Source organism: Gorilla gorilla, chromosome 5 (assembly GCF_029281585.2).
Source record: "Gorilla gorilla gorilla isolate KB3781 chromosome 5, NHGRI_mGorGor1-v2.1_pri, whole genome shotgun sequence".
Taxonomy (NCBI): domain Eukaryota; kingdom Metazoa; phylum Chordata; class Mammalia; order Primates; family Hominidae; genus Gorilla; species Gorilla gorilla.
The window spans coordinates 114088377-114115223 of NC_073229.2; the positions used below are offsets into that span (position 1 = coordinate 114088377).

At 44.9% G+C, this 26847-nt stretch overlaps 1 protein-coding gene across 3 annotated transcripts in view; it reads right to left on the bottom strand.

The window, feature by feature from the left end:
- Positions 1-641: 641 nt before the first annotated feature.
- Positions 642-26847, bottom strand: part of BACH2 (BTB domain and CNC homolog 2) — a 371806-nt gene continuing 345600 nt past the window's right edge. For all 3 annotated transcript variants that reach the window (XM_063707782.1, XM_063707781.1, XM_055391847.2), the window contains 3 exons: positions 24418-26010; positions 12286-12492; positions 642-7047 (listed from right to left, as the gene is read on the bottom strand). In XM_063707782.1, coding sequence (XP_063563852.1) covers positions 6565-7047; positions 12286-12492; positions 24418-26010 — 2283 coding nt within the window. In that variant the 3' untranslated portion in view covers positions 642-6564. The remainder of the gene's footprint in view (positions 7048-12285; positions 12493-24417; positions 26011-26847) is intronic.

Consider the following 26847-nt stretch of genomic DNA (forward strand, 5'->3'; position numbering starts at 1 on the left):
ATGACAGTGGTTCCATAAAATTGTAAACCCTATTTTTACTGCAACTTTTCTATGTTAAGATACACAAATACTTACCCTGGTGTTACAATTGCCTACCATATCCAGTACAGTTACATGCTGCACAAGTTTGCAACCTAGGAACATATAGTCTAGGTGTGTCATAGGCTTTCTCATCTAGGTTGGTGTGGCACACCCTGATGTTCTCACAATATGAAATTGCGTAAGGATGCATTTCTCACAACGTACCCCCTTCACTAACCAATGCATGACTGTATGGATTCCTCAACCACAATTCTAAACATCTTTCCTTGCAACTCATTGCATCTTGGTGTTGGCTTAATGTTCTTTCTCATTTACTTTCATTTAGTTTTTAAAAAATTCAGCCTATTTTGGATATAATTGCAGATTCACATGTAGTTGCAAGAAATGATACCCATCACCCAGTTTTCTCCCGTGGTAACATTCTGCATAGCGATAGCATAATATCAAAACCGAGAAATTGGGTTTAAAGCCTTTAATCTACTCTCACAGGCACTAGGGATTTTTAAAATTCAGAGTTTAGGAATCACATTAATATTATCCAATTTTAAAGATTCCTAATCAGATTAATCAGGCAGCAAGTAAGGGTCCAAACTAGAGGAAGAGAAATGGCCTCTAGGAAAAAAGATTTCCTGAGGTTTCTCACTCTGTAATTTGGAACACAGGGATCAGAGGCAGAGAAAATCAGTTTACAATGCATAATGATATGTCTTTATTTCATCAACAGAAATGGTGTCTAGACAAAATTCAGTTAACACTAGCAATTCAATTGAGTGAAAACTTTTTTTGCACAATAGTGTATTTACAATGAGTAAATGAAGTTTCAATTCATTAGTTCATAGCAATGCTTTTTTTCCCCAAAAGGTAAAAATTCTTAGTTACAGAGAATAAGCATCAACAGCCTTTCATTTTTTACAATAAAAACCACGAGAAAAACCACAATCACTTAGAAAAAAATAAGGACAAGCCTAAGAACTAGTACAATAAAATGATGCATTGAATTAAATTACATTAATCGCATAGAATCTGTGTAAAAAGTATGTAGAAAAACACCTGATGTAACCTGTTACAGTCGTTGACCAGTTATGAGAGGTACAGAGGGTTATACAGGTAGATATGTGTGAAAACTGTCCGTATTGTTCAACCTGGGGAGGAAGAGAAGAGGGGCTGCAGCCCCTTGCATACACTGAGAAGACCCTGTTTTGAATATGGCCTCTGGAGTTTGTAAGGCATATTATTAGAGGTGCACTTGCATCAGACTGGTTCTGGAACAAATTGTCACAGGCTCTCTTGGCCTCACTAGCAAAGGTGGTGCTTGCCTTGAATGGCTCACTGTGTCTAACAAGCACCTGAAGCTCCCAAATGCATATGGAATCTTCCTGATCACTCACTAGAGGTGCCATGCCTTTATCCTGGGAACGGGCATCCCAGGATTTGCACACACAAAATACATTGTTAGGACTTAAGGGGAGGTCATACTTCTGCCTCCAAACATGTTTTGGTAGAAGACTGAGCATCCGTCTGTAGGAAAACCCCTCTTTGTCCAAGTCCCTTCACTCTTTCGCAACATAAGCGTCTGATTATTCCCATGGGAGCACTTGGCACTGAATGTGAGTCTACCTGAAATGAATAGTCTTGGTGCACACTTCTGCTTCTAAGAAGGGCCAGTGTTTTATCTGAGGTCAATAAACTGGAATGAGAATGAAAGTCAGAGCTGTTTATCCATTGCTTGACAGCAAAATGCATACACCGTGTCACAACATTAAATCAAAGCTACGAAAGTTGGCCTCTGCAACCAAGTGGGTATTCTTCACAAAATGGCAGCATCGTTTTCATATTACATTTAAAATGCACTGATATTCATTTGATAGAAATATCATCTCCCAGGGTGGAGTGTAGGAAAATACTATAAACTTTTCTTTGCAAGTAATGTTTTTGCACCGTCAGTTGAATAATTTATCCTCAATCTGCCACAATAAGACTTTTCTATGTACAAATGCTATTTGCACACACTATTTGTGTACAAATATGTTCTGTTATACAGCATCGGTTTTGGATGCTGGGGTCATGAGATGGCTCAGGCAGTACTATAAACATACACTTTCAACACACAATGCCTCGTGCACACAGATTTCCTGTATGAATACCAACTCCACACAGGGCATTGTATTGTGGACTGACTCACCAGAAATTGCACTTCCAACACAGTCTTCAGTTTGGGGAAGAAACACTAACTCATGATACAACAAACAGCTTTATTCTTAAAAAACAAAAACAAAAACAAAAAACACCTTGTTCTTTAGTCTATTTACAGTCATTTGAGGACCAAACTTGATTCTTGCTCCTTCTGGATCTGAGACTCCTCCTAAACTGTAAGCAACAGTGGAGCAGTTTGAAGTCATTTCTAAAACAGCTCCTAGTTTAAATGGGGCATAAGGTAGAGAAGTAGGTAGCCAAATAGGGACTTGAGAAAGCTTTGCAGGCAGCTCTTCCTCATTTTGAGAGGATTATGCTACTCCACAGGATGTCAAGCAGCTTCACGGGACAGGAGTTTTTGGTGTCTTAACAGGCTTATCATTTTCAAACCTTTGTCTGTTCCTTCTTTTTCTTCTTCTTTGATGGCAATCAGAAAATATTAAAAGAGAAAATGTGGGTTTAGGCCTCTTGACAACAGCATTAAACTTCACACTGTGCACACTTCACTTTAGCCAGTCCTCTCATGAGTCTTGTCGCTGGTCCTGGCTCCTTTTGAAGGAGTAGTGGCAGTTGGCATACTAATCACTAGACTTTTGTTCACTTCCTTGGAAAAGCAATATAAGGATTACATCCCGAACTACAGTGCATCTTAAAAGCAGCAAACCTTTAGAAAGACAGTTAATAAATTACTCGCACAACATTCAGTTGCAGACACACACAGTCAGGTTTTCCACTGCAGCATCATCTCTGACGCCTGAGTCATTGCTGGGAACTCAGAAGAGAAATAGCAGGATGGCCTCGTAACTTTGTCGGTTTTTTTTTTTTAAGTTTTTCTAACTGTTTTGTTCCAGAATCAGTATGTAATAAAGTTCGATTTTAATCAAGGCACCCCCAGGTAACGCAGAGAAACAAACACATACAGCAAATCACTCACCTGCCCAAAGCCTGACCAACTTGAAGAGAGGTTGCCTGGAGACACAAGCAGGACAAAGGCAGATCCAAGGGGAGGACTGGATTTAGGTGGGATGTTCATTAGTCTCAGGGTCACCTCCACTGGCTCTGCCCCAACAACCATTCCTACCCCAGCCATTTGGAGACCCAAGCAGGCATCCTCCTAAACAGCCCGTGGTTGGAGGGTCTCTTATTTTTGTAAGGAAAGAGCCTTAAGAACAACCAAATGTTACTGTACTGTGCAAACACTCTTCCTTGCTGTTCACTCACTTTTCTTTTTCCTAAAAGGCGTGGGGTTGACCGAGGGATCCCAGGGAAAAGAGACAGGCTACGTTTTAAAATTCCACTTGAGGCTGTTTGGATTCTGGTCCCCAGCAAGTCCTCCCTTTGAATTAACCCAGAAATAATTTTGACAAGCACATAGTTCTGAATAGGAAAAGACACACACACACATCACATGAACAACTGCACGAAGCTAGTCACTGTTCATGGTGGATTATGAATGAAATAACTTGTTAGAAATCTCTATGAAATTGGAAGATGGTTTTTAGAGCAGTGTTTTTAACCAGTTCCCATGGCAGAAGTTAGGTTGGGGGAAGAGGAAGAAAAGCAAGGCAGGGGTGGGTGGGAGGAAGGTGAGGTCTGAGTTAGGGTGGAGAGAAATAAAGAGACCCCACCCCTCCTAGAAATGGCTGCCAAACAGGTCTGGGCTACTGAACCACAGAAACCTGGGGAAATGGATGGAATGTGGTCAAGACTACCAGTTGCACATGAGTTGTTACCAGGGTAAACCTCATGCCAAGAAGCTGGGTTGGACCTGGTTATGATATGAGCAGAAAGTGTTCTTTTTTTAAAAGAAGAGGAGAGGTCACTTGGAAAGGCAACAATAGAGTTAAAAAGCAAAATACTGTCAGCTGACTCCACTGTAACACACGCCTGTGAAGTATCACGTGATTCACATTGAGTTTATATTCTCACTGTCACCAGTTTTCCACAAAGGCAAACCTCATGGTGAAGCACAGAACTGTCCTAGTAGGCCAAGAAATTCCAACAACCATAACAAAAACCAGCAGCTCCAACACAGAGCTTTATCAAGATCTGTTTCAGACACACACACACACACACACACACACACACACACACACAAGAAAAAACAAAAACCCAGAGGCAGGTTTTAAAAGTGGAACTGTTTAAAAAGAAAAGTGTTTTTTTTGTTTTTTGTTTTTTTTTTTTTTATCCTACTGCATGAACTGACAAATTTCTGGCATTCATACATATTTAAACATTTAGTGCTAATATTTGTACAGAAAAAAGTTAATAATACTAAAACATATGTTACTATGATTTCACTTTTAGCCTACATCATATACTAATTTCCCCTTTTACATGCAGCTTTAATATTGTCCAAACAATGGCACAAATAAAGAAACAAAGTCAACCATCTATTCCCCACTGCCCACCACCCCATCCCCACATCAAACCGTTCAGGACTCTCTTCCCCAGCCAGGCTGGAGTGGCCCTCGGGCTGCTCAGTGAGACCCGGACCCAAGGCCACTGGAGCGAGGGAGCTGATTCCTCCTCCTCTGGGGCACACCTTCCTGTAAACGTGGCTGGGGCCAGCACGGCCCCAGAGCCAAGGGAAGCTGCTCTCTCTGGGTTGCAAGCCAACCAGTTTTGCAGCAAGAAGAGAAAATTATCATCAGGTGAGGGTAGGGTATGTGGGTGATTCGGGAAGGGGACAGGGAGGGTTCCCGGTGATAGCTTGTCCAAAGCCTCAGAATGAAGTCTGCCTTCAGACAAGACACTGGCAGAAAAACCTCAGAAGAAAACTCCAAGCCTTTGGAGAAGGAAAGGAGAAAGAATGTGTCAGCCTGTGTCAGGGATGGATCGCAGATGCCAGGATGCCCTGCTCTCTCCCAATGGGGTGAAGGCAGGACCTTTGGGGCTGTGATTCAAATCCCCTCAGGCCAGATGTCCTGGGAGGCCAAGCCTGGGCAGGAAAGCCAGTGGCTGGTTGGCCCTGTCCTTCAGAGGAGCAGGTCCTACTGCACAACACTTCCAAGAGCAAGCCGAGGCCTCAGGACGTGTTGAAATGAATGGGACTTACTCCCTGGGTGAAAACGTTCTAACTTGATTTCTAGGAGCCAATGCCTGCTGAGTTCTGGTATAAAATCACGGATTCCTGTTTTTCTGATGTACTTTTGAGTGAGATGTCCAAACTCTCTCCCCACTTAGGAATCTGAACATCCAGCATCAACTCTGAACTCTCTATCTGCATTTAAACTTTGCTTAGGGAAAGGTGGGGAGGAGGTGAAATATAAAAATATTCAAGCAGGTTATTGTCTACACATCCTAGGATGAATTCATTATTTGGCAAGATTGTTTTTCCTACATAATTATCACCTGAGTGCTTTTTAATTAGCTAAAATGTTTTACTTTTTTAACTAAAAGCAAAGAATATACAGTATACTTGAGTTATACCGAAGTTACAACTTCATTTAAGAAAATAGGTTTGACCCAAAACTCAGTGCAAGTGGCAAAGTTGACCATTACTGTACAGTATCTGCAAGGAAAACAAAAACAAAAACAAACAAAACCCCCCAAACAAACAAAAAACAAACCTACAATGCTCAAATGACACCACTTGGAGGTGCCAAAACCAAACCAAACGAAAAAGAAATCTGAAATAAAACCTTGGGAAAAAGCTTCCAACACTGAATTTTGTCCATAAATAAGTACAAATTGAAAATTGAACTGTGAAGCAAGAAAAATGACCATGTTAACAGTTACCAAACTAGTTCTAGCATCAGAGACAAAAGAAGAGGAATGTTGGAACCTGTTTCTAAATGAGAAATAAGTTTCCAGTTTTAGGATGAGAAAGTTGAGGCATGCAGGACTTTTGCATATGGATATATATATATATATATATTTTATATATATATTATATATAATATGTACAGTCTAGCTATAAAACTTTGATGTGTATAGAAGCTGTCTTCAATGAAAAAAATTGAACATTCAGAAGAAATTCCTGAGATAGGGTTTGTGACATGGGCCACTGAGAAAAAAAATCCGTGGTTGGGGCCTAGAGGTGTTGTAGTCTATCCCTGTGAAGACTGAAATTGAGCCACAGACAGACAGTGTCATCACTGCTGTCTTTCCTTGCCTGGGCAAGGGGTAGCACCATTGTGAAGGTAACTATCACTCCTGCTCGAGAAGAGGAGAGAATACTTCGGACCAGTATTGCTGCTAAGACCGCTGTAGTGTGCACCAAATGTGTTCTCGGTTTCTTCGGGACAGCAGATGAACAGTGCCACAGGCTGACTGAAGAACGCCTGGATGGGAGAGGTGTGCGGACTGGGAGGCAGAGCCGAGTCACTAGGTATAATCTTTCCTGGGCTGTTCGTCAGTTGTACACTTATCAGTCATTTCCTGGCAGAAGTCCACGGTCACTGTTTGGCTCCTGGGTTCAAGAGGAGGTCCTCTCTCTGAGAAGGTTCCCGGGTCAGTGCCTTCTAGTCTCCTCCCAGAGGTACAATTCTCGGAGGTGTTGCTGGGTGCCCAGGGGGGTCCGGGGGGAGCCGCGCCTGGCTCCAAGCAGCAGGGCACATTTTCCCCCACTGCGCATTGGGAGGCCGCAATGTTCTGCTCAGCACCCAAGGGCGCAGGGTTAATACTGGAGGCCGTGGGCAAGTCCATGGGTCTGAGGACAGGGCAATACCGATGCAGGGCCTGGATCTGCTCGGGGCTCTGGATGTCTCGGCAAACTTCCTGGGAAAGGCAGGAGAAGTTGTCCAACAGTTCCCCCATGCATGCTTTCAGTTGATTCCTCTCTGACAACAATTTCTCTTTCTCACACACCTGGACAGTAGAGAAAAAAAGAGAAGGGTTGATCAAGCCTGAATTGGAGGACAGAAGGCCTCGTTTCAGGTTTTCCAGCCTTTGTTTTGCATCCTCCATTATAATGTAACTCAAGAATGACTAGGTCAGGCTCTAGAAACTTAAAGATACATATTCAGGGGGCCCAGACACAGGCTTCTGCCACACCTTCCATCTGACGCCAACACCTTCCCCAGGACATCTCTTCATCCCTCTCCAAGGCCCGGGCAAACAACCAGCAAAATCGTCACCAATCAGAAAACTTCAGAGTCAATGTTTTGGTTTCCTGGAATTTGGGGTTTGTAGAGAGTTAAATGAAAAACTCTCAGTCCCAACCTTGTGACTGAAAATCTCCCCCAAATGTATCAGGTTGCCATTTTTGAAAGGCAAAAATCTACCATTCCAACCGTATGACATTTCGAAAAAAGCAAAACTATGGAAGCAGTAAAAAGATCTGTGGTTGCTAGGGGTAAAAGGGGTTGAACAGGTGGAGCACAGAGGATTTGGGGGCAGTGAAGCCACTCTGTATGACACTATACTGGTGGATCCATGTCATTATACATTTGTCCAAAACCACAGAACGTACAACACCGAGAGTGAACTCTAATGCAAACTATGGACTTGGGTGATAATGATGTGTCAGTGTAGGTTCATTGACTAACACATGTACCACTTTGTGGGGGATGCTGACAGTGGGGGAGGCTGTGTGTGTGGGAACAGGACCATATGGGAACTCTCTGTATAGTGTGTTCAGTTTTGCTGTGAACCTAAAACTGCTCCTAAAAAAGTAAGTCAGGTTGGGTGCAGTGGCTCCCACCTATAATCCCAACACTATGGAAGGCCAAGTTGTGCAGATCGCTTAAGCTCAAGAGTTTGAGACCAGCTTGGGGAACACGGCAAAACCCCTTCTCTACAAAAAATACAAAAATTAGCCAGGTGTGGTGGCACACGCCTGTAGTTTCAGCTTCTTGGGAGGTTGAGGTGGGAGGACCACTTGTGCCCGGGTGGTGGAAGCTGCAGTGAGCGAGATGGTGCCACAGCACTCACCCTGGGTGATACAGCGAGACCCTGTCTCCCCCCACCAAAAAGAAGTTTATTAAAAAAAAAGACAAAAAAAAAGTCATCAACAATTTCCTATCGTTGCCTAACATACGGAGTTTCATATAGAACCCAGTATCAGCAGGCTCTCTGGCCTTGGTAGCAGAGCAGACTGAACAGGAGGGACCCTCCCTAGGACAGCTGGGGAAAGCGCAGTCTGGAGCAGCGATTCTCCCCGACTTGGGAAGGGAGAAGTAAGGATGGAGCCTGAACCCTTGCGTACTAGCCCAAGGTTCTGAGATGTTCTTCTCCTTAAACAAAATCCTACACATGCTCCTGTGTTACTGAAATTCACCATCCCAATAGAGAGATGACTTCAGCAGCAGACTGGAGACTAATTAAGGTTTTACCATCAACATTTGTGAGAAGGGGGCTGGGCATGGTGGGTCATGCCTGTAATCCCAGCACTTTGTGGCTGAGATGGGCAGATCACTTGAGGTCAGGAGTTCGAGACCAGCCTGGCCAACATGGTGAAACCCTGTCTTTACTAAAAATACAAAAAATTAGCTGGGTGTGTTGGTGCATGCTTATAATCCCAGCTACTTAGGAGGCTGAGACACGAGAATTGCTTGAATCCGGGAGGTGGAGGTTGCAGTGAGCCGAGATTGCACCACTGCACTCCAGTCTGGGCGACAGAGTGAGACTTTGTCTCAAAAAAAAGAAAAAAAATTGTGTGAAGGTGAGGGGAGGAGATGGGGTTCCATGAGGCACACACAATTAAGTGGATGAAGAAAAAGGGCATCTGAAGCAGCATGAAGTCAGTTCTCACCAACCCTTTGCAAGCGCAGGCAGGAGAAGAGGACGGGAGAGAAAATGAAAAGGAGAAAGGGAGGAGCAGGCATGCGACACGCACAAGGAACAGGTCTCCGACACGGGAGCTGCATGTGCCGTAACATGAATGCAATCTGGCAGGCAGCGTGGGCATGTGTGTCGGAAAGAGAGATTTACACCGGGAAAGGGCACCTGCTAAAATATTTATAAATTTATCAAGAAAATATGTTTTAAAAATGAAAAATAAACAGATGTACAAGTGCAACTTGAGAGAAATACATTATGCGAGTTTGCAACAGCTGAGTGGCGGGTGTGTGGGAGACGGCGTGGGAGTGGGGAGTGAGTGCAGGGCCTGCTGGGGACCGGGCAGGGAGGGACTTGGGGAGAGGTGGAAGCTGCTCTGCCCACCAGCGCCATCCCTGTCAGGACATAGCATCCTCACCACAGGGTGGCGGATAAGAAACAAAACACATCTGGGATGTCTCCTTAGGGAAAAAACTTATATGGGTGGCTGTGCAACCTGGAGCTCTCCCCTTTTAGCACAGAAATCTGCAAAGTGAGAGGCAATACTGCTTGGGCGCTGGGAGAGGAACCCCAGGATCATTCTGCCACATTGCCCCGGCCAAAACACTGACCCCTCCAGGCCTACTCATCTGTTAAATGTGTAGGGGGCCACTTTCTAGGGGGAAGAAAATGAGGTGCTGCGTGTGACGGCAGCAGGAAAGGCATTGCAAATCATGCCTTGGTTAAAACCATGAAGCTCTCAGTCACAGACGTACACTGATGAATGTGTTCTTATTCAGCACTGAAACACAACGTGTTATTTAAGGGGATGCCAAAAAGTGGTTGGAGAACTAGATGATGCTCTTTTGGTTTTTTGGTTGAAAAATGCTAGCAAAGTGCTTTAGATATCTGCCTGGTCTGTGGCTTGGAATTTATTTGTTCAGTATCACAAAATTACACTAAGCAGAATGCAAATTACCAAAACCAGGCATTTCTCAAATGTGGGTGACTGAAATTATTTTACTACCTTAAGAGGAATGCAGGGCACTATAGACATGTGCCTGGGCCCCTGTAGACTCACACCCAGTGGACTTAACTACCTAAGCCCAGCAGGCTTTCAGAAGACCCACACTCACCAGCATGAATGTCGTCTCCTTATGTGATTTAAATTAAATTTTGTTGTTTAACGACATTAAACATTTTAAAGCAATATTTGAAAGAAAGAAGAAACTCATAATCCCCTGAACTGAATAGTCACAATGTCCAGTGAATTTTAGGGCAATAGACATTTTCTGGGCGCCAGCAATGGGTCCAACACTGGATATTCAGAGATGATCAAGTCACTGTCCTTGTCCTTGAGGAACTGACAGTTGAGGGCTGGGGAGACAGACATATGTATAGATAACTCAAGAGTAAGTGATAAGCACTAAGCCAGAGGTCAGATCAGGCTTCCACGGGCAGGTGCCCAGCCTAACTGGGGACTCAGGAAAGGGGCTTCCTAGAGAGGTGATGCATAACCTGACTCATTCATTCATTTAGAGATGGGGTCTTGCTATATTGCCCAGGCTAGTCTCAAACTTGTGGCCTCAAGTGATCCTCCTGCCTCAGCCTCCCAAAGTACTGCGATTACAGGTGTGAGCCATGGTGCCCAGCCATGACCTGACTCTTAAAGGACAAAGGAGATAGAAAAAGTGGAGGAATGTCCAAGGCAGAGAGGAAATGGCATAGGCACAAGTGCAGAGTTTGATTTTATCAGGGATCAAGTCCTAGGAAGGGAGTGGATGGTGACACTGGAGAGGTAGCTACAGACTGGAACACAAAGGGCAGGAGACGTCCTACTAAGAAGCTTGGACTTTCTTTGTTGGTGATGGGAGCTGCTAAACACAGACATTTTCCCTGGTGGTGAGTGTCAGAAAAACCCACAAAACAACAACAACAACAATAACAAAAAACCCTGAAGTCCAGGGCTATCTTGATAACATATAACATCCTGTGCTTTTCTAACATTTCATCCTTGTGCTTTCGTTCTCATTAGCTGGTGGCTCACCATGAGGCCAGGAGGTGCTGCAAACAGTCTGAGGAGCCACACTTAGATCATGACCATACCATGTGGCCTCCCTCTTCTTCAGCCTGACACAGACATGGCACCGGAGATGAGTTTCTGTTATTTGGTGGCAGAAAGGTGGAGCTGAAGGAGGTTGAGTTGATTGTCTTCAAAGCTACAGTCAGGAGCCAGAGGTCACCTGGATTTACTTTCTGTAGCTTATGGTTGCTTATCAAGGAGAAGGGGCGGGGGCACATAGCTCTGAGTATGGGGGAGCCTGGGAGACGGGAGTTTGTTTTCTGTGACAAAACACTCTCAGGCACAGGGATGGCGATGACAGCCACCTTGAGGCAGAATTGCAAAAGAAAGGACCCTGGGGCTGCAAAGAATGTCAGGAGATCATCTCCTGAGCAATGGCCCCTCTGCAGGTAGGCGTCCTAACTCTATTCCATTCTCTTCTGCCAGGAGGCAGGAGAAAGCAGTGGTAAAAGACACGATTTGGAATCAGACACCTGGGTTTGCATTCAAGTTCTACAAAGTACTGGGAAGTTTTCCAGCCCTTCTGCAGTTTCCTCCTCTGTAAATGGGGATAAAGGAGTGCCTAAGTCATAGCGTTAATGTGAGGATTAAATGGGATCATCCATAAAAACAGTTTAGAAGAATACCTGGACCATAGATGCTCATAATTAACATCAGTTATTTATTCATTTTTTTTTGAGACAGGGTTTCACTCTATCACCCAGGCTGGAATGCAGTGGCGTGATCTCCACTCACTGCAACCTTCACTTTCCCTGCTCAAGTGATTATCCTGCCTCAGCCTCCCGAATAGCTGGGACTACAGGCATGTGCTGCCATGCCCGGCTAATTTTTTCTATCTTTAGTAGAGACAGGGTTTCACCATGCTGGTCAGGCTGGTTTCAAACTCCTGACCTCAAGTGATCCACCCGCCTTGGCCTTTCAAAGTGCTAGGATTACAGGCGTGAGCCACCACGTCTAGCCAACATCAGTTATTTTCACATGTTGGATGGAAAATAAAAAATAACTACCTCTATATGAATAATGACTGAAGGATATAAAATATTGACACACTATTACACACCTGCACGCATGCATGCGCGTGCACACACACACACACACACATGCACAGCAGATGTAAAGCTATTATTTCTGTTGAGAAACTTCTTAAAAAATAAACCCAAACTTCCCCAAAGGGTGACTCTTCTGTCTACTTTTCCAACTTTCATTGCTGTTACATTAGTCCTGCTCACTTCAGGTTGCTGATCACAATGGATGGGTCAACTCACCAATTTGCGGATTTCACATTCTAAATTCTGAATACAGTCCAGTTTCCTCTTGCGGCAGCGCTGTGCCGCGATGCGGTTCTTGCTGCGCCGTCGGACATCATGAATGAACTCTAACTGTTCTGAGGTTAGCTTGTGCATTTTAATCATCATCTGGAAATCATTCCTTGGAAGATCTGTGATTTGATCTACAGGAAAAGGAAGTTTTACCTGAAACCAAGAATAACAGAAAATGATTATGGCAGCTGGATTTTAATTCTGGCAGGCGGAACATCAAAAATGATAAAACCTCCTTTTTATGATGACCAAGTAATATGCAAACTACTGAAAGCAAGCAGTGATTACTTATTTCCTGTTTAAAGACAGATAAGATGTAATAATACCTGGATAATCAAACAGAATAAGAACACATATATTGCAATGTTATTGTCTCTGAGATTTTTGAAGCAAATGACATGAACAATATTGGAAAATGTGTCATTTTTCATTGATGTAGCACTTTTGTAAGAAAGATTCTAGTTAGTTGAAATGTACTTCCATAAGACCTACAGCCTAACTCAATAAAATGACAAGTTACAGGGAGATACCACATAAGGACATATCTAAAGCCCCTGAATGAAGAGAGCCCCACGTATCCTGAAAATGCTGGAGACACAAAAAACCCAGTGTGATTCTTAGTTACAATAGCATATGGGAGATAGGAGGAGATAACTTGGATAGGCTTCACCAGCATATAGTAGGAGTCAAAAGAACCGGGCTTTCATCCTTCTCACCAGACATGAGACCTCAGGCTAGCTACTCCACCTCTCTGAGATTCAATTTCCTCATCTGAAAAATAGGGCATTTTAAAAAAGCCGTACAGTGCTATACAAGTGTTGGGCACTTTGGGAATTTATTTTCCAATTTTACAATGAAATGCTGACATTCCTTTATCAAAAGGTGAGATGCATTTTTCCTGCCTTTTGACCAACAGAATGCAGCAGTAGTAATGGTGTATAGTTTCTGAGGCTAGGTCGAAAATTAGCTGCCATGCCTCGAGGACATTCAAGCAGCTCTGTGGAGAGGCACATGTGGAGAGGGGCTGATGCCTCTAGTCAACAACCAGCATCACCTTGCCAGTCATGTGAACAAGCCACCCTGGAAAAAGATTCTCTAGCCCCAGTCAAACCTTCAGTTGAGTGTAGCCCCAGCCAACATCTGACTTCACCTTATGAGAGATCTTCAGCCCAAACTGCTCAGATGGGCAACTCCTGAATTCCTGACTCACATTCACATTTCTCATAGAAACTGTGAGAGGTGTTAAGTGATTACTATTGTTTTAGGTCATTAAGTTTTGGGGTGATTTATTATGCAACAATAGACATTGGATGCAGGTACTTGTCAGCAAAATTCCAATTCTTGACAAATTCCAATTCTTGACAAATCAAGGCAAATAAGCATTATCTAAAGCGAGGACAGCAGTCTCCTGAAGGATGGGTTTGTATCCTTACTATGTTGTTAAATGATTGCTTATATTTCTTTTCTTTTTTTTTTTTTTGAGACAGGGTCTTGCTCTGTTACTCAGGCTGGAGTGGAGTGTTATGATCACAGCTCACTGTAGCCTTAACCTCCTGGGCTCAAGCAATCCTCTTGCCTCGGCCTCCCAAGTAGCTGGGACAACCATGCCCAGTTAATTAAAATTTTTTTTTTTTTTTTTTTTTTTTTGTAGAGATGAGGTCTTGCGCCACAGAGAAGGGAAAAAAAGAGATGAAGTCTCTCGATGTTGCCCAGGCTGGTTTCAAACTCCTGGACTCAAGTGATTCTCCCTACTCAGCCTCCCAGAGTGTTGGTATTACAGGTGGGAGCCACTATTCCTGGCCTGAGACATTTCTTTTCTTTTTTCTTTTGAGATGGAGTCTCGGTCTGTCACCCAGGCTGGAGTAGAGTGGCGCGATTTTGACTCACTGCAAACTCCACCTCCCTGGTTCAAGAGATTCTCCTGCCTCACCTCCCGAGTAGCTGGGATTACAGGTGTGCACCACCATGCCCAGCTAATTTTTGTATTTTCTGTAGAGATGCGGTTTTGCCATGTTGGCCAGGCTGGTCTTGAACTCCTGGTCTCAAGTGATCCGCCCGCCTTGGCCTCCCAAAATGCTGGGATTACAGGGTTGAACCATGGTGCCTGGCCTGAAATATTTCTTAAGAATAGCAACCAGTGAAAAAGACTGCATGAAAGAGCCCCAAGTGCGGAAGGTGAGCAGCAAACCACTACTCTATCTCAAGAGCCTCCTTGGCACCCATGAGGTGACACAGGCTTGCACCTTTGAGCAGTTTGTCACTCCCCTTCCCGAGGCTCTTGGGGATTCAGCAGCTTCTGGGTTCAGTCTGGTCCTGCTTCAGAAGCTCCTGGAATAAAAAGGTTGTGTGCTGCCAGGCTAAGAGACAACGTGTGGGTTAGCTCAGATTGCTTCATTCTTGTTTACATTCACGTCTGCTCCGGATGAGCCAGCAGATGGCACTACAAACCTAAACTTCCTTCAAGCGCTAGCCCAGCCCTGTCTAATACAAACAACACGAGCTACATTTGTGATTTTAAATTTTCCAGCAGCTACATTAAAAGAAGTAAAAAGAAACAGGTGAAATGAGTTTGAATACTGTATGTTATTTAACCCAATAGATAAAAATACTTCCAACATGTAGCTAATATAATTATTGAGATAGTTTACAGTTTTTTTTGTGCTAAACTTTCCAAATCCAAAGCACATTTTATCCTTACAGCACATCATAATTCAGACTAGCCACTTTCAGGGGCTCAACAGCCACGTGCAGCATGTGGCAAATGGACTGGACAGTGCCACTCTAGGAGACAGAATAAATGGACTCAATGAATCCCAGCAGCCAGAAAAACACATGGGTCTGGGCTGAACTGATCAAAATGCTCTTGGGTGAAGAAACCAACCCCTCGATAGTGTTCAGATGCTGCAGGGTTAAGTCTGTGTTCTTCAAGGGAGTGAGGATGAAGACATTTGATCCTGAGCCCAGGTTTCTCTTTGGTTGCATCATTTGCAGGCAGACACGAGTCCCGACTGCCGGCATGTGTGGCTAGTCAATTCCCGTGCACAAAGGCAAACGTACGAAATGATCATTTGACTTTTCTGTGGTTGGGTGCAAGCTCTTTGTCAGGTTCCATCATAGCTCCGAGCTTGTGCAGTGTGGCATTTACTGAAGGTTCCCAGTAGGTGCTCTGATTCAACTTCTACCTGGTGAGCTCTGTCCCATGACACCTGTAAAATTTTGGTCCAAGAAAGCAAAATTGCAGTAGGGCCCATGACACCACTGTCGGTTTGGCCCTGCTCCGACTGCTAAAGACAGGCAGCCAGGACAAACAGCTCCTTGTTATGGGCTCTGCAAAGGCCTTTGTGCACGGGGCTGTGTTTGCACAGGGCTTCTAATGATATGAAAGAATGTTTGATTTCCCTCTTATACCCATTGGATAACAAACAGACACTCAGATCCTGCATGGTGTCTCCGGAACACAGAGGTCTGTCTGTTGGAGATGTGGATGTTCCAGCACAGCAGAGGTGGTGGCGCTTTGGGGGCTTGTGGAGTTTTCCCTCTGATGACAACAAAGCCATTCTGCTTCTGCTCTAAATGTGTTTACTTACTCTCAGAAAGAAGATATCCCTATAGTTCAGGCCACAGGGAAAGTCAAAAGGATGTCTATACCAAGAGCTACTGTATTTAAATCATCCAGACAGTGAATATAAAACACTAGGGGAATAGGAGGGAGAGTTGCCAAGAAAAAGAAAAAATCAACAATGCTAGTTTCAAAGTCCTTGAGACAAAAAGCCATACAACACTTCAGCAGAGCTGCTGCAACACAATCTGCTTTTTAAAGAGGGTCAGAGGAAAAGGTAATGGTCAACTATAGACTTTCTCCCAGGTGAAAAAAACCCCAACTCACTCTTGTTTCTCTTTACAAGTCTTGGTTCCCCCTCTAACAAGGGAGGACTTATGTTCACTGACATGCGGGGGTCTCTGAGGTGTTCTCGGACAGGCACCGGGGCGGGGTGGGTGGGAACTTGACCACATCCATGTGTTGTTTCTTGAGTAATAAGTTCCAAGCCAAGAACATCTTGTCTGGAAATAAGGAGTAGCCACTGACTGTTTGGTCCCGTGGAGGACATGCCTCTCCCAGGCTCTCGGCACTCAAAACATTCCTCAAATGGGGCTGAGGAGTCAGAGAAGGCCAGCAGGCCTTGGAAAGTGGAAACACATCAAGAAGGTTGAGGCCTGCCTCTTTTCCTTCTAGATAATTATTCTGAGCAACCTTCTAGATAATTATTCTGAGCCAAACAGGCCCAGTTGGGCTTAACATCTTATTAACTGTCCCTCCACACACTCGCTCCTCCAGGATCTCACTTCGCAGCAGTGGCTTGGTTTCCTAAAGAGTCCCAACAGCCAATGTGATGAGGTGAAGAGTCCTGTGAACTGTCGCCACCCCCACTAGTTATACTCAGCCACCCACACGCAGCTCCGGACACACAGGCTGCATATAAGGGGAAGGGCACGAGGGATTCATGGGCGCCACTCTTTAGCCAGGGGTCTACCACTTTGGTTCTCAGTAGAGATTCGGAGAATCAGGGCAGCCACTGAGTCAGCAGGCCAAGGGCCAAACAGGGCACCAGAGGCCTGTGCCACAGTTGGCACAATAAGCTGCTGTTGATTTTATTCAGCCCAGCAAAGTGTTGACTCTTCCCCCTCTGGAACACAACAGGAGCAGCAGGACCGAGGTGGGTTTTTAGCACGGTACCTGCCCTGTCCTGCTAAGCATGGCTATAGGAGGGTTAGTTCTTCTGGAGATTCCAGCTTTACAAATTTTTTTTCTTTTAAAGACAGGGTCTCGCTCTGTTGCCTAGGCTGGTCTCAAACTCCTGACCTCAAGCTATCTTCCTTCCTTGGCCTCCCAAACTGTTGCGATTATAGGAGTGAGCCACCACGCCTGGCTAGGCTCCAGCTCCTGAGCAGTCAGTAAAATGGATAGTCCCTGCAGTGTGTCCAGGGATTCTCAGGTCCAGGTATGATATCTGGACAGTGCATGGAACCTACATATGTCTCCTTGCATGCTGTCTGCACCAACGAGGCAGAGGGGAGGCTGTAGGCTGGGCCCTGGGATGCCGGTGCTTCCTTCTCACCAAACAGAAATCGGCTGCTTTATTTCTCTTCCCTGCCAACAGCCACGACCATTCTTCAGCCTAAACCATCATCCTCTTCCTCCCAGTTAAAAGGAAACATTGAAAAATTATATATTATATAATTATAGATTATTCTGTAAGTATTATATAAAAATTACGTATTATATAAATATAGCTTTCATAAAATATAAGACAAAAGAAGGGAAAAAAAATTCTCATCCCCAAATGATGACTCTCTTGCTCTGGTAGATTTCCCCGTGATCTTTGTTTTCTCTGCATCTTTTTTAGGAGTTGCAATCAAGTGGTGCTGTATCTATCTCACCCAACAAACATTTCGCTTGCCTAGTGTCTCTGGTTTGCTGGGTGAAGTTTACTGGAAAAGCAGGAAAGTAGCTGCAAATTTTGCAGAAAAAGCCAGAAACAAATATTTCCTGTAGAAATCTCAGTGGAAGACTAGCTTGTTAATATTTTTTCCTACTTCATTTCTTGGTTTTATTACCAGATGTTGATTGAAACCCATAGGAATAGGGTCACATTAGCATGATACCCTGAGACACTGATGGTGTGGTCAGCTCTCCAAAGTCTTTAACGCCTGTACTCTGAGGAGACCCTCAGATCCCAGGGAGCTGTTGAGGGAGGAAGCAATATGCCCATTGGAGATGATTCCAGTGCTGCTGGAACCAGGACAGCCAGCTCAGTGCTGGGCAGATGGCAATGACAAAATCTCCCCTCCCAGGCGAAGAAATGTTTCTCGCGCAATTGTCCTTCCACGCCCTCTTCTCATGGTCCAGTTTCTAGCATAAATATGGGACACCTGGGATTCAGTTGTGATACTTCAATTAATTAGCTGTGTGATCTCAGGCAAGTCTTCATTCTGTCTGTCCCAAAGTTCTTGGAGGATCTAGGAGTCACAGGGCGATAACGCCTGCCCTACTTAGCTTACAGGGTTGCTATGAAGAATACAACTGGATGACAGGTGGAGAAAGTGCTTGGGAAAGTTTCAACTGCCTGATAGATACAAGGTATTATTATTTCTGTTTATTAGCCCTATCTATCTCTGTCACATGGTCTCGTCTTACAGACATGTGCTTTGGAATTCCAGACACTTACAATGTTCTAGACAACATAAAAACACTGTTTTAATTAGAAATATGGCTGATTTCTATGCTGCCCAGCAAGGTTTCTTTTTATTAAGCAGACCAATTACAGACACTTCTAAAAACTTGCCTGATTCACCAAACCACAAAAATGATTGTAAAAATTTTACATACAACATGTGTCTCAAAGTCAGCATTGGGGTGGGAAGAGTTAGAGTCAGATGGCTCTTCTATTCTGTACCATTTCCATGTTTTCTCTGGACTTTATCTCTCTCTTCCCTTCTCTCTCTCTCCCGCCCCCTGCCTGCCCCCAACACACTCTCTTACTCTCATACACTTTTATCCCTCTCAGTGTAAAACATGTTAATAAAGCAAGTCCAAAAATCCATACTTTTGACTGTGCAAAGAAACTCTCTGTGGTGCTTCTTTACTAAAATCTACAATTAAGTAGAAATGGTCCAGTTACAAAGCTGTCTTACTAAGAGGCTTACTACTTTGGAAAATGACTGTAATTTTCTATAATTTCCAACATCTAAAAACAAACCTATAAACCATAATGAGATAAACCATAACTACTCACACCCACTAGAGGGCACTAACAAAAAAGACGGGCAATAACAAGTGTTGGCGAGGATGCAGAGAAACTGGATCCTTGATACACTGCTGGTGGGAATTTGAAATGGCATAGCCACTTTGGAAACAGTCTAGTAGCTCCTCAAAAGGTTAAATACAAAGTTATATGATTTAGCAGTTCCACTCCTAGGAATATTATGGAAATAACTGAAAACATGTCTTACAAACAACTTGTACTCAAATGCTCACAGCAGCATTATTTATAATAGCCCCAAAGTGGAAACAACCCACATGGCCCTCAACCAATGAACAACAAAATGTGGTACTAGTCAACAAAATGGATCGACATAATGGAATATTACTCAGCAATTAAAAGGAACAAAGTACTAATACATGACAATATACCTGGTGAGTACATCAATGGCAAGGGTAAACCTTCAAAGCATTATGCTAAAGTGAAAGGAGCTAGACACAGAAGGCCACATCTTGTAAGATTCTATTTATACAAATGCCCTGAACAGTACATCTACAGAGACAGAAGGTAGATTACTGGTTGCCTGGGGCTGAGGGGAGTGGGCAATGAGGAGTAACTGCTAATAGGTACAGCATTTCCTTTTAGGGTGGTGAAAATGTTTTAGAATTACATAGTGGTGATGGTTGTACAACACTGTGAATATATCAACAACCACTGAATTGTTCATCTTAGGGTGGATTTTATGATATGGGAATTATGTCTTAATTTAAAACATAAACCTGTGCAAGATAGACATACATAAAATTCAAACATTACAGACATACATAGAAATGAAACTTTCCCTACACTCCTCTCCAATGGTGCTCCCAGTTTTTTCTTATTCTCTATACTGATTTTATTTATATGGTGTGTATATTTAGGAAACAAACTAGGACCTTGTGCATACTGTTTTGTGATTTTCACTTATGTGACTTGTTCATTTTTTTTTTACTGGAAGAGAAAAATTCCCAACCTGACTTCTTAAGGAATATAGCAAATCCAGAAGTCATAAAGAAAAAGACTTATACCTTGACTGCATAAAACTAAAAATTTTTTATATAGGAAAAGGTACAATAAATAAAGAAGCAGACTAAGGGAATATCTAAGCAACATTTATGAGAAAGGGTTAATATTCCTAATATTAGGGATTAAGATTCCTACATGTTGATTTAAAGTTTAACAATACAAAAGAAAAATGGGCAAAGAGGTAAACCAGCAATTCACAGGAAAGGAAATATAAATGTTCAATACACATAAAACAAGATGTCAGCCTCATTAGTAGTCACCATTTTTTTGCCCATCAAATTGGCAAAAATTAAAAAGACTGGTGACAACTAGTATGGGCAAGAATGGGGAAATTGGACACTCTAAGTTGCTGATGAATATGTGAATTGCTACAACGTTTTGGGTAGGTCATTAGGTAGTATTTAATAAATGGGCACAACCTTTAGCCCATCTTTGAAACTAACCCACAAAAATAAAAGCACCACTACTAACAGTAGGGTCACAAAATGTTTATTGCAGCAATGTTTATCAGAGGGAAAAACTGAAAACAACTGAAATGTCTGGTGATAAGTGACAGCTGAATGAACTATGATTTACGAGAACGAGAGATATTGGAGAAACATGTCTTGGCCCTGTGTGATCGACCTACAGCCACGTGCATGGTAGACAGCTACGTGAAAAAAGGAAGCTGCTAACTCTACAACATAATGCCATTAAAATAAAACCCAAACCCATAGAGAGGTGAATATATATTTGTATATTGTTGTAGGCAAAGAGAAAGCCTGTTAAATTTGGTATGTTTGGGGCTGGGTATGCTGTGTTCTAGAATTTAAAAAAGAATGTCATTTAAAAAAGCTGATTATTGATAAAGGATAATACTGTGCTAATTTGATCTTTCTCAAAGCTAGGGAACAGTTAAAAAGGATGGGAGAAGCCAATGACTGTGAGATGGAAGGGCTGCTTAACATGGTATAACTACAACATCTTACAGAATACAAGGTATGTTAACACTTTACTTTTGGCCTAACATTTTGGCTCCCTACGGGGTGGAGGAAGACAGATTGGGAAAACACACGCGAAGTATTACACTGGCGTCTGGCGAGGGGTGGAAACTCCTGTCTTGATTTCTGACTCTGGTGTCTCCGTGGGGTTCACTTGAAAGAGAAGGCACCTGGATCCCATATGAAAGCAGGGCAGGGCAGAATTAGCCCAATAGATGCTGGCTTCTTCTGGATCAGTTCAGGAAAACAAGTTTTGACTTGTGGAGAAGGATCTGCCTTGAGCACTATTACTGGGGATAATACTTCAACCAGGGTCAAAGTAACTCCCTAAAGCAGGTTATCAACTCCTTGAGCAGCAGTCATGGCAAGTCCCTGAGACAGTTCTTGGAAACCTAACCTCCTCTACTCTAGGAAAACAAAGATGTCAAATTGGGAAAAACCTTAACTTTACTGTAACTGTCCTGTCCAAACTGTACCACTGAGAGGCGCTATGATTTCCAAAATGGCACAGAGCTTTGGTAAATGTCTCTTCTTTCACTGTTCAGGAATGCAGAAGAAGCAGAAGAAGGATTCTTTTTTTTTTTTTTTTTTTGAGACAGAGTCTCGCTGTCACCCAGGCAGGAGTGCAGCGGCGCGATCTTGGCTCACTGCAAGCTCCGCCTCCCAGGCTCACGCCATTCTCTTGCCTCAGCCTCCTGAGTAGCTGGGACTACAGGTGCCCACCACGACACCCAGCTAATGTTTTTTTTTGTATTTTTTAGTAGAGACGGGGTTTCACCGTGTTAGCCAGGATGGTCTCGATCTCCTGACCTTGTGATCCGCCCACCTCGGCCTCCCAAAGTGCTGGGATTACAGGCGTGAGCCACCGCGCCCAGCCATGGATTCCTTTTTTAAAGGTAAAAATAAGAGTATTTTTAAAAGTAGGGGTATTTCTCAAGGGGGGAAGGCTAGTCCTGTTCATGACTATTTTACAGGTTGAATGAGTCCTCCTTTTAATTGAGTTACTATTTTTAGTTCTAAAGTAAACAACTGACATGGTCCCAACATACACACAAAAAATGTGTTCTTGCTGTGGCCCCAAGACTTTAAGCTCTCTTTTGGGATATTGGCGGCGAGGGTGGGGGGACACAAAAGAAGATGTATCTGAAACTGACAGTTCTTTGAACATATTCAAATGTCATAAAAACACCACCCTCCCTTGAGCTTAATGGCCAGCCTTTTTTTTTTGAGACAGGGTCTCACTTTGTCACCCAGGCTGGAGTGCAGTGCCACCATCTCAGCTCACTGCAACCTCCTTCTCCTGGGCTCAAGTGATCCTCCCACCTCAGTCCCACAAGTAGCTGGGACTACTGGCACGAACAACCACGCCTGGCTATTTTTTTATATTTTTGGTAGAGATGGGGTTTCACCATGTTGCCCAGGCTGGTCTTGAAATCCTGAGCTCAAGTGATCCACCCACCTCGGCCTCCCAAAACGCTAGGATTACAGGCCTGAGCCACCATGCCCGGCCCCAGGCCCCTCTTAAAGGAGAGACAAAAAACAAAGACTGCAGGCCTTTGTGCTCTTCTCCCTCCACCAGTCCTTGGTAGGAAGCCATGATGCGGATGAGGTGGACGCAGTGACTTGCCTTCCACATCAGGCACGCTCATTCACGGTTTCAGAACAAAAGGAAAACCTCACAAAAGAGGTCAGAGGGAAAGAATGAGTGAGGAGAGAGAAAACACAGCCTTTCGCTATTTTCGAGAAAGCTCAATCTTCCCAATGTCAGGGACACAGATGTGAGCCTGGCTTGGGGCACTGGGCACAACCCACCACCCCAAACCTAAGGGGAGGTGGTATATTCACATGGGAATAGCTCCCATTCAAATTTCCTTTCTAATTTATTTTAAATTAAATCCTTGCAGTGTTTCTCTTTCTCCATGTCTGCTAGGCAGTTAAGAGAGGGGCAGAAACCAGGCTAGCAAGCAAAGAAAGTGACCACAGGGCATTTTTGCAGCTGGCACAGGGGCCTTTGGCATCTATTTTCAAAACATGCCCAAACTAAAACCTCATGTGCTTCTCGCCAATCTTGCAGAGGCTGAATAAACTGCACGTGGCTCTGTGAAAAGCCACCTCATCCCGTATGGCATTTCTGCTTTCTGGCTGGGTTAACATCTCTGCCTTACAGAGGCTGGTAACACACAGAGAGCACAGATGGGTACCAAGGTTGCTGGCCTCAGGAGGGCCATGTTTCATTTCTTCCTGTGTTTTTGGGATACACAGCTCTGAGAAGGGACTTGTCACTGGGTTTGTTCAATCCCGCTCCTGAGGGGGGTCTGAGACACAGGTAGCAGTCTCAAGCTGGTACCTTGTCAATCAGCAAGACAGTGCAGTGAACGCCAGGTCACGACACAGACTCTCTCAGGTCTTTCTAGGGAATGTTCATGTTATTGGGGAGGTGGGTCCCCTGCGGGGGCCTCTTCTTTCCTCTCCTTAGTCTTGTGAGTCTTGCTCACGATGTGGCTGCTGTTGCCCCTGTTCCCCTCTTCCAGCAATGGTAAGACACACATGGAGCCTCTGGACATTTTTCCTAGCAAGTACATTGCTTTCAGGGTGGATGAAACTGCTACTCTACCCCACTACTTCTCAAAATGTCTTCCTAGCATTTGAGGGAGCTTGGGAAATGATCCATTATACATTATGTGTGGCTGACTAGGGTGCTTCTGTGATGACCCCAGGACCGGGATAAACGGTGAGCCTTCCATCACCTTCACTGTGATGGACATGGGATGGCCCTGGGGTCTTCTGTTGACAAGGAAAATCTAAAAGGTGCTGGGAGAGTGTTGATCTATTTGGTTTCAATCAATCAATCTGGAAAGAGATTCTATATCTTCCTTTACGCTGAACGGGTGAAGGGCAAGGATGAGGGTGATGAACATGGCATCCTTTCAAAGCAGGTGTAGGAGGGGGAGAGAGGGAGGAGAAAGAGGGGGGTCTGGAGTGCCTCAGTGTACTTCATGCATTAGACTTCAGTATATTTTTACTCAGCAGCTTGCCTCTGCTTGTCAAGTATTGAGATCCAGATCAAATATCAAGTGCTTTTCTAGGACAGAAGTGGTTAATGCGGAATCACCTTCAGCATCCTGCCTCTGTGGATGGGGAAGGCAGTCTCTCTACTGTCATCTTTAATCTTAGCACGTAAGAACAATGTGGGAGTGGTGGGGGGCAGGGAGTAGTCCAGATAAAGGGCCTAGAGAGTGGGTCGCATGCTTGAATTTATGTGGGTTCCCTACCTCCTGGCCCCTGTCCTGCACAGGACACGACTCACTGTCTGCTTCCGAGAACGATCCGGATTCGTCACTGGAGTTGGTTCCGTAAGACTGCTCACATTTAATTTGGGGCCGCACTTGGTTGTACATTCCATCTCCCATCAGGCCTGGTTCCTGATGTTCTGTGGCAAGGAATCGGGCTCCCTGGGAACAGGGCGAGGAGGAGAACTCACAGAGAGGGAGGCTGCAGGGTGAGCCCCCGCTCCCGTCCTCCGCGTAGGAATAGGAAGAGCAGGAGCTGGAAGTCCTGGTCCTGGTCTCCAAGGGGGGTGAGCGAGGGCAGACTTTGATTGGCACCGGGCAGCTGGTGTTGGGCCGCATCCTTCCTGGCAAGTGGTCGGCCATCAGCCCACCGTGGGAGTAGGCCTGCGAGCTGGGGAGGGACTGGCCAGCTCCCACCCACAGACCCTTTGGCACCGGCTCAGAGAGGTCTTTGTCCAAACTGCTCACCCCAGAATAAGAATGCACCGAGGTGCTCACTTGGTCACAAGCGCTGGAGGAGAAGATCACGCTCCTCCGGTCCAGCTCTCCCTCCTGTTTACAGAGAGCCTCCAACCCAGGCCCCCTGAGGGGCGACCCCATGGTGAAGTTGGACACCTCCTTCTGGCCCACGTGGGGCTGTCCATAATTCCCTGTGAAAGGGGTGTAGTCAGTTTTAAGGTCACCCTGAGTGATCCCCTTGTCAAAAGGGCAGGCTGGACTCCTGGCAAAGTGCTGCTGAGATGTACTGGGCAGGCCAGACAGCTCCACACTTTTCGTTATGCTGAACAGAGACCTTAAGCAGGAGGGCGAGGCCACGCTCCTGGATCTCTCCAGGCAGGCGGCCCCAGCTGGGGCCGTGGGGGTAGGGGCAGGGCTGGGCTGTTTCCGGTCCATCTCGACATCCCCCGCTCTGTCCTTGGCGTCAGGCTCATCTCCAGACAGGCAGAGCGTGATGCTCTCTTCCTCATTCTCTTCACTGGGCGGCTCACTTTTAATCTGCCCCCTGGCAAGCCCCGGCTTGAGGCTGTTGCTAGAGTTATCTTCCCGGAATGTGCTTGCAAAACCTGAGGTACTGTGTGATGATGCATTATAGACATTCTTGGTACATGCAAGCTGGTATTTCTTGTATCTGGGGTACTGCGTTAACGCGTCCTTTTCTGAGCTCTCCTTGGTGTCTGTGGGCACGTCAGGCTCGGGCAGCAGGGCTTCTTCCTTCTCTGCTACGGGGATGGTGGCGGCCTCGAAGCTGATGGGCTCTGGAAGCATCTGGTCCCTGGGGCAAGCCATCTTGGCCGTCTCTGAATCCATCGTCTCCTCCTCTTCATCCTCCTCCTCTCCTGCAGAGTTCTCGCAGTCCTCGTGTGGGCGCTGGCATGCAGCATCCTTCCGGCACACAAACAGGCCATCCTCACTGTTCAGGAGCTGGGTCTGCAGGAAGCTGAAGCAGGAGTCCTCCAGGTTGTGCATGCGCAGGAACTCAGCACAGCGGATGACCTCGCGGATGTTTTCTCTGCTGAGTAACAGCTTGGCAGTGTAGGCAAACTGTAACAGCGGCCCAAAGCCCCTGGCCGTGACCTGCAAAACAAACAGGGAAATCGCCAACATTACCATCAGCACTGCTATTGTCCCGAATCCTTCAACTGAAGTAAGATAACCAGACAGTGCTAATGTCCCAGAATAAAGACTGCAAAGGGGCAGTTAATCTTGTAGTACTGGGTCAGCAATGATTCTGCTTCCAATAATTAGTGCCTGTCTCGTGCATGCCACTGTTGTACTCCATCACAGCACAGGCAGAATTGAAAATCACCAGGGTCAAGTGGCTAAACAGGATGACAACGGGTTCAGTGTTTACACTAATGAAATATCCTGGCAAAAATGCACGGTGACAATGGGGAGCCTATTAATTTCCCTCCCAATCAGTCCTGTTGAGAGCCATTCTACACGAGGGGGGAGTGTTGTGACACTTCTTGCAGCTTGCTGGAGCCCAAGAGAGCCTTAACGTTTTCTTGTCAACCACAAAAATGGCAATGTGGCCCTGCAAAAAACTAACTCCAGGGAGTTGTAAAAATAGGTTTTCCTCACTTACAATGTTAAAAGAGACATTAAAACAACTCCTGTTTTGCTCATCCATCACAGTTTCTACTTGAGACTTTCGGTCATCGTGTCCTACCTGATCTTATGATGATGATGATCTCATTATCTCACCAGAGATGACAACAATGAAAAGTGGTGTGCTCAAGATGAAATCAACCCCTGGCCCATAATAAATGGGGGTTGCAGAGTTAAACAAACCGGCTCTCATTTAAATGGTTGAAGCTGCTGAGTGGCACAGGGTATGGGCTATTCCTTCCCTAATTATTAGCAGCAGCTTTGCCATGCAGCTGTCTTTTTTTCCTGGTAAATCTTCAGGGG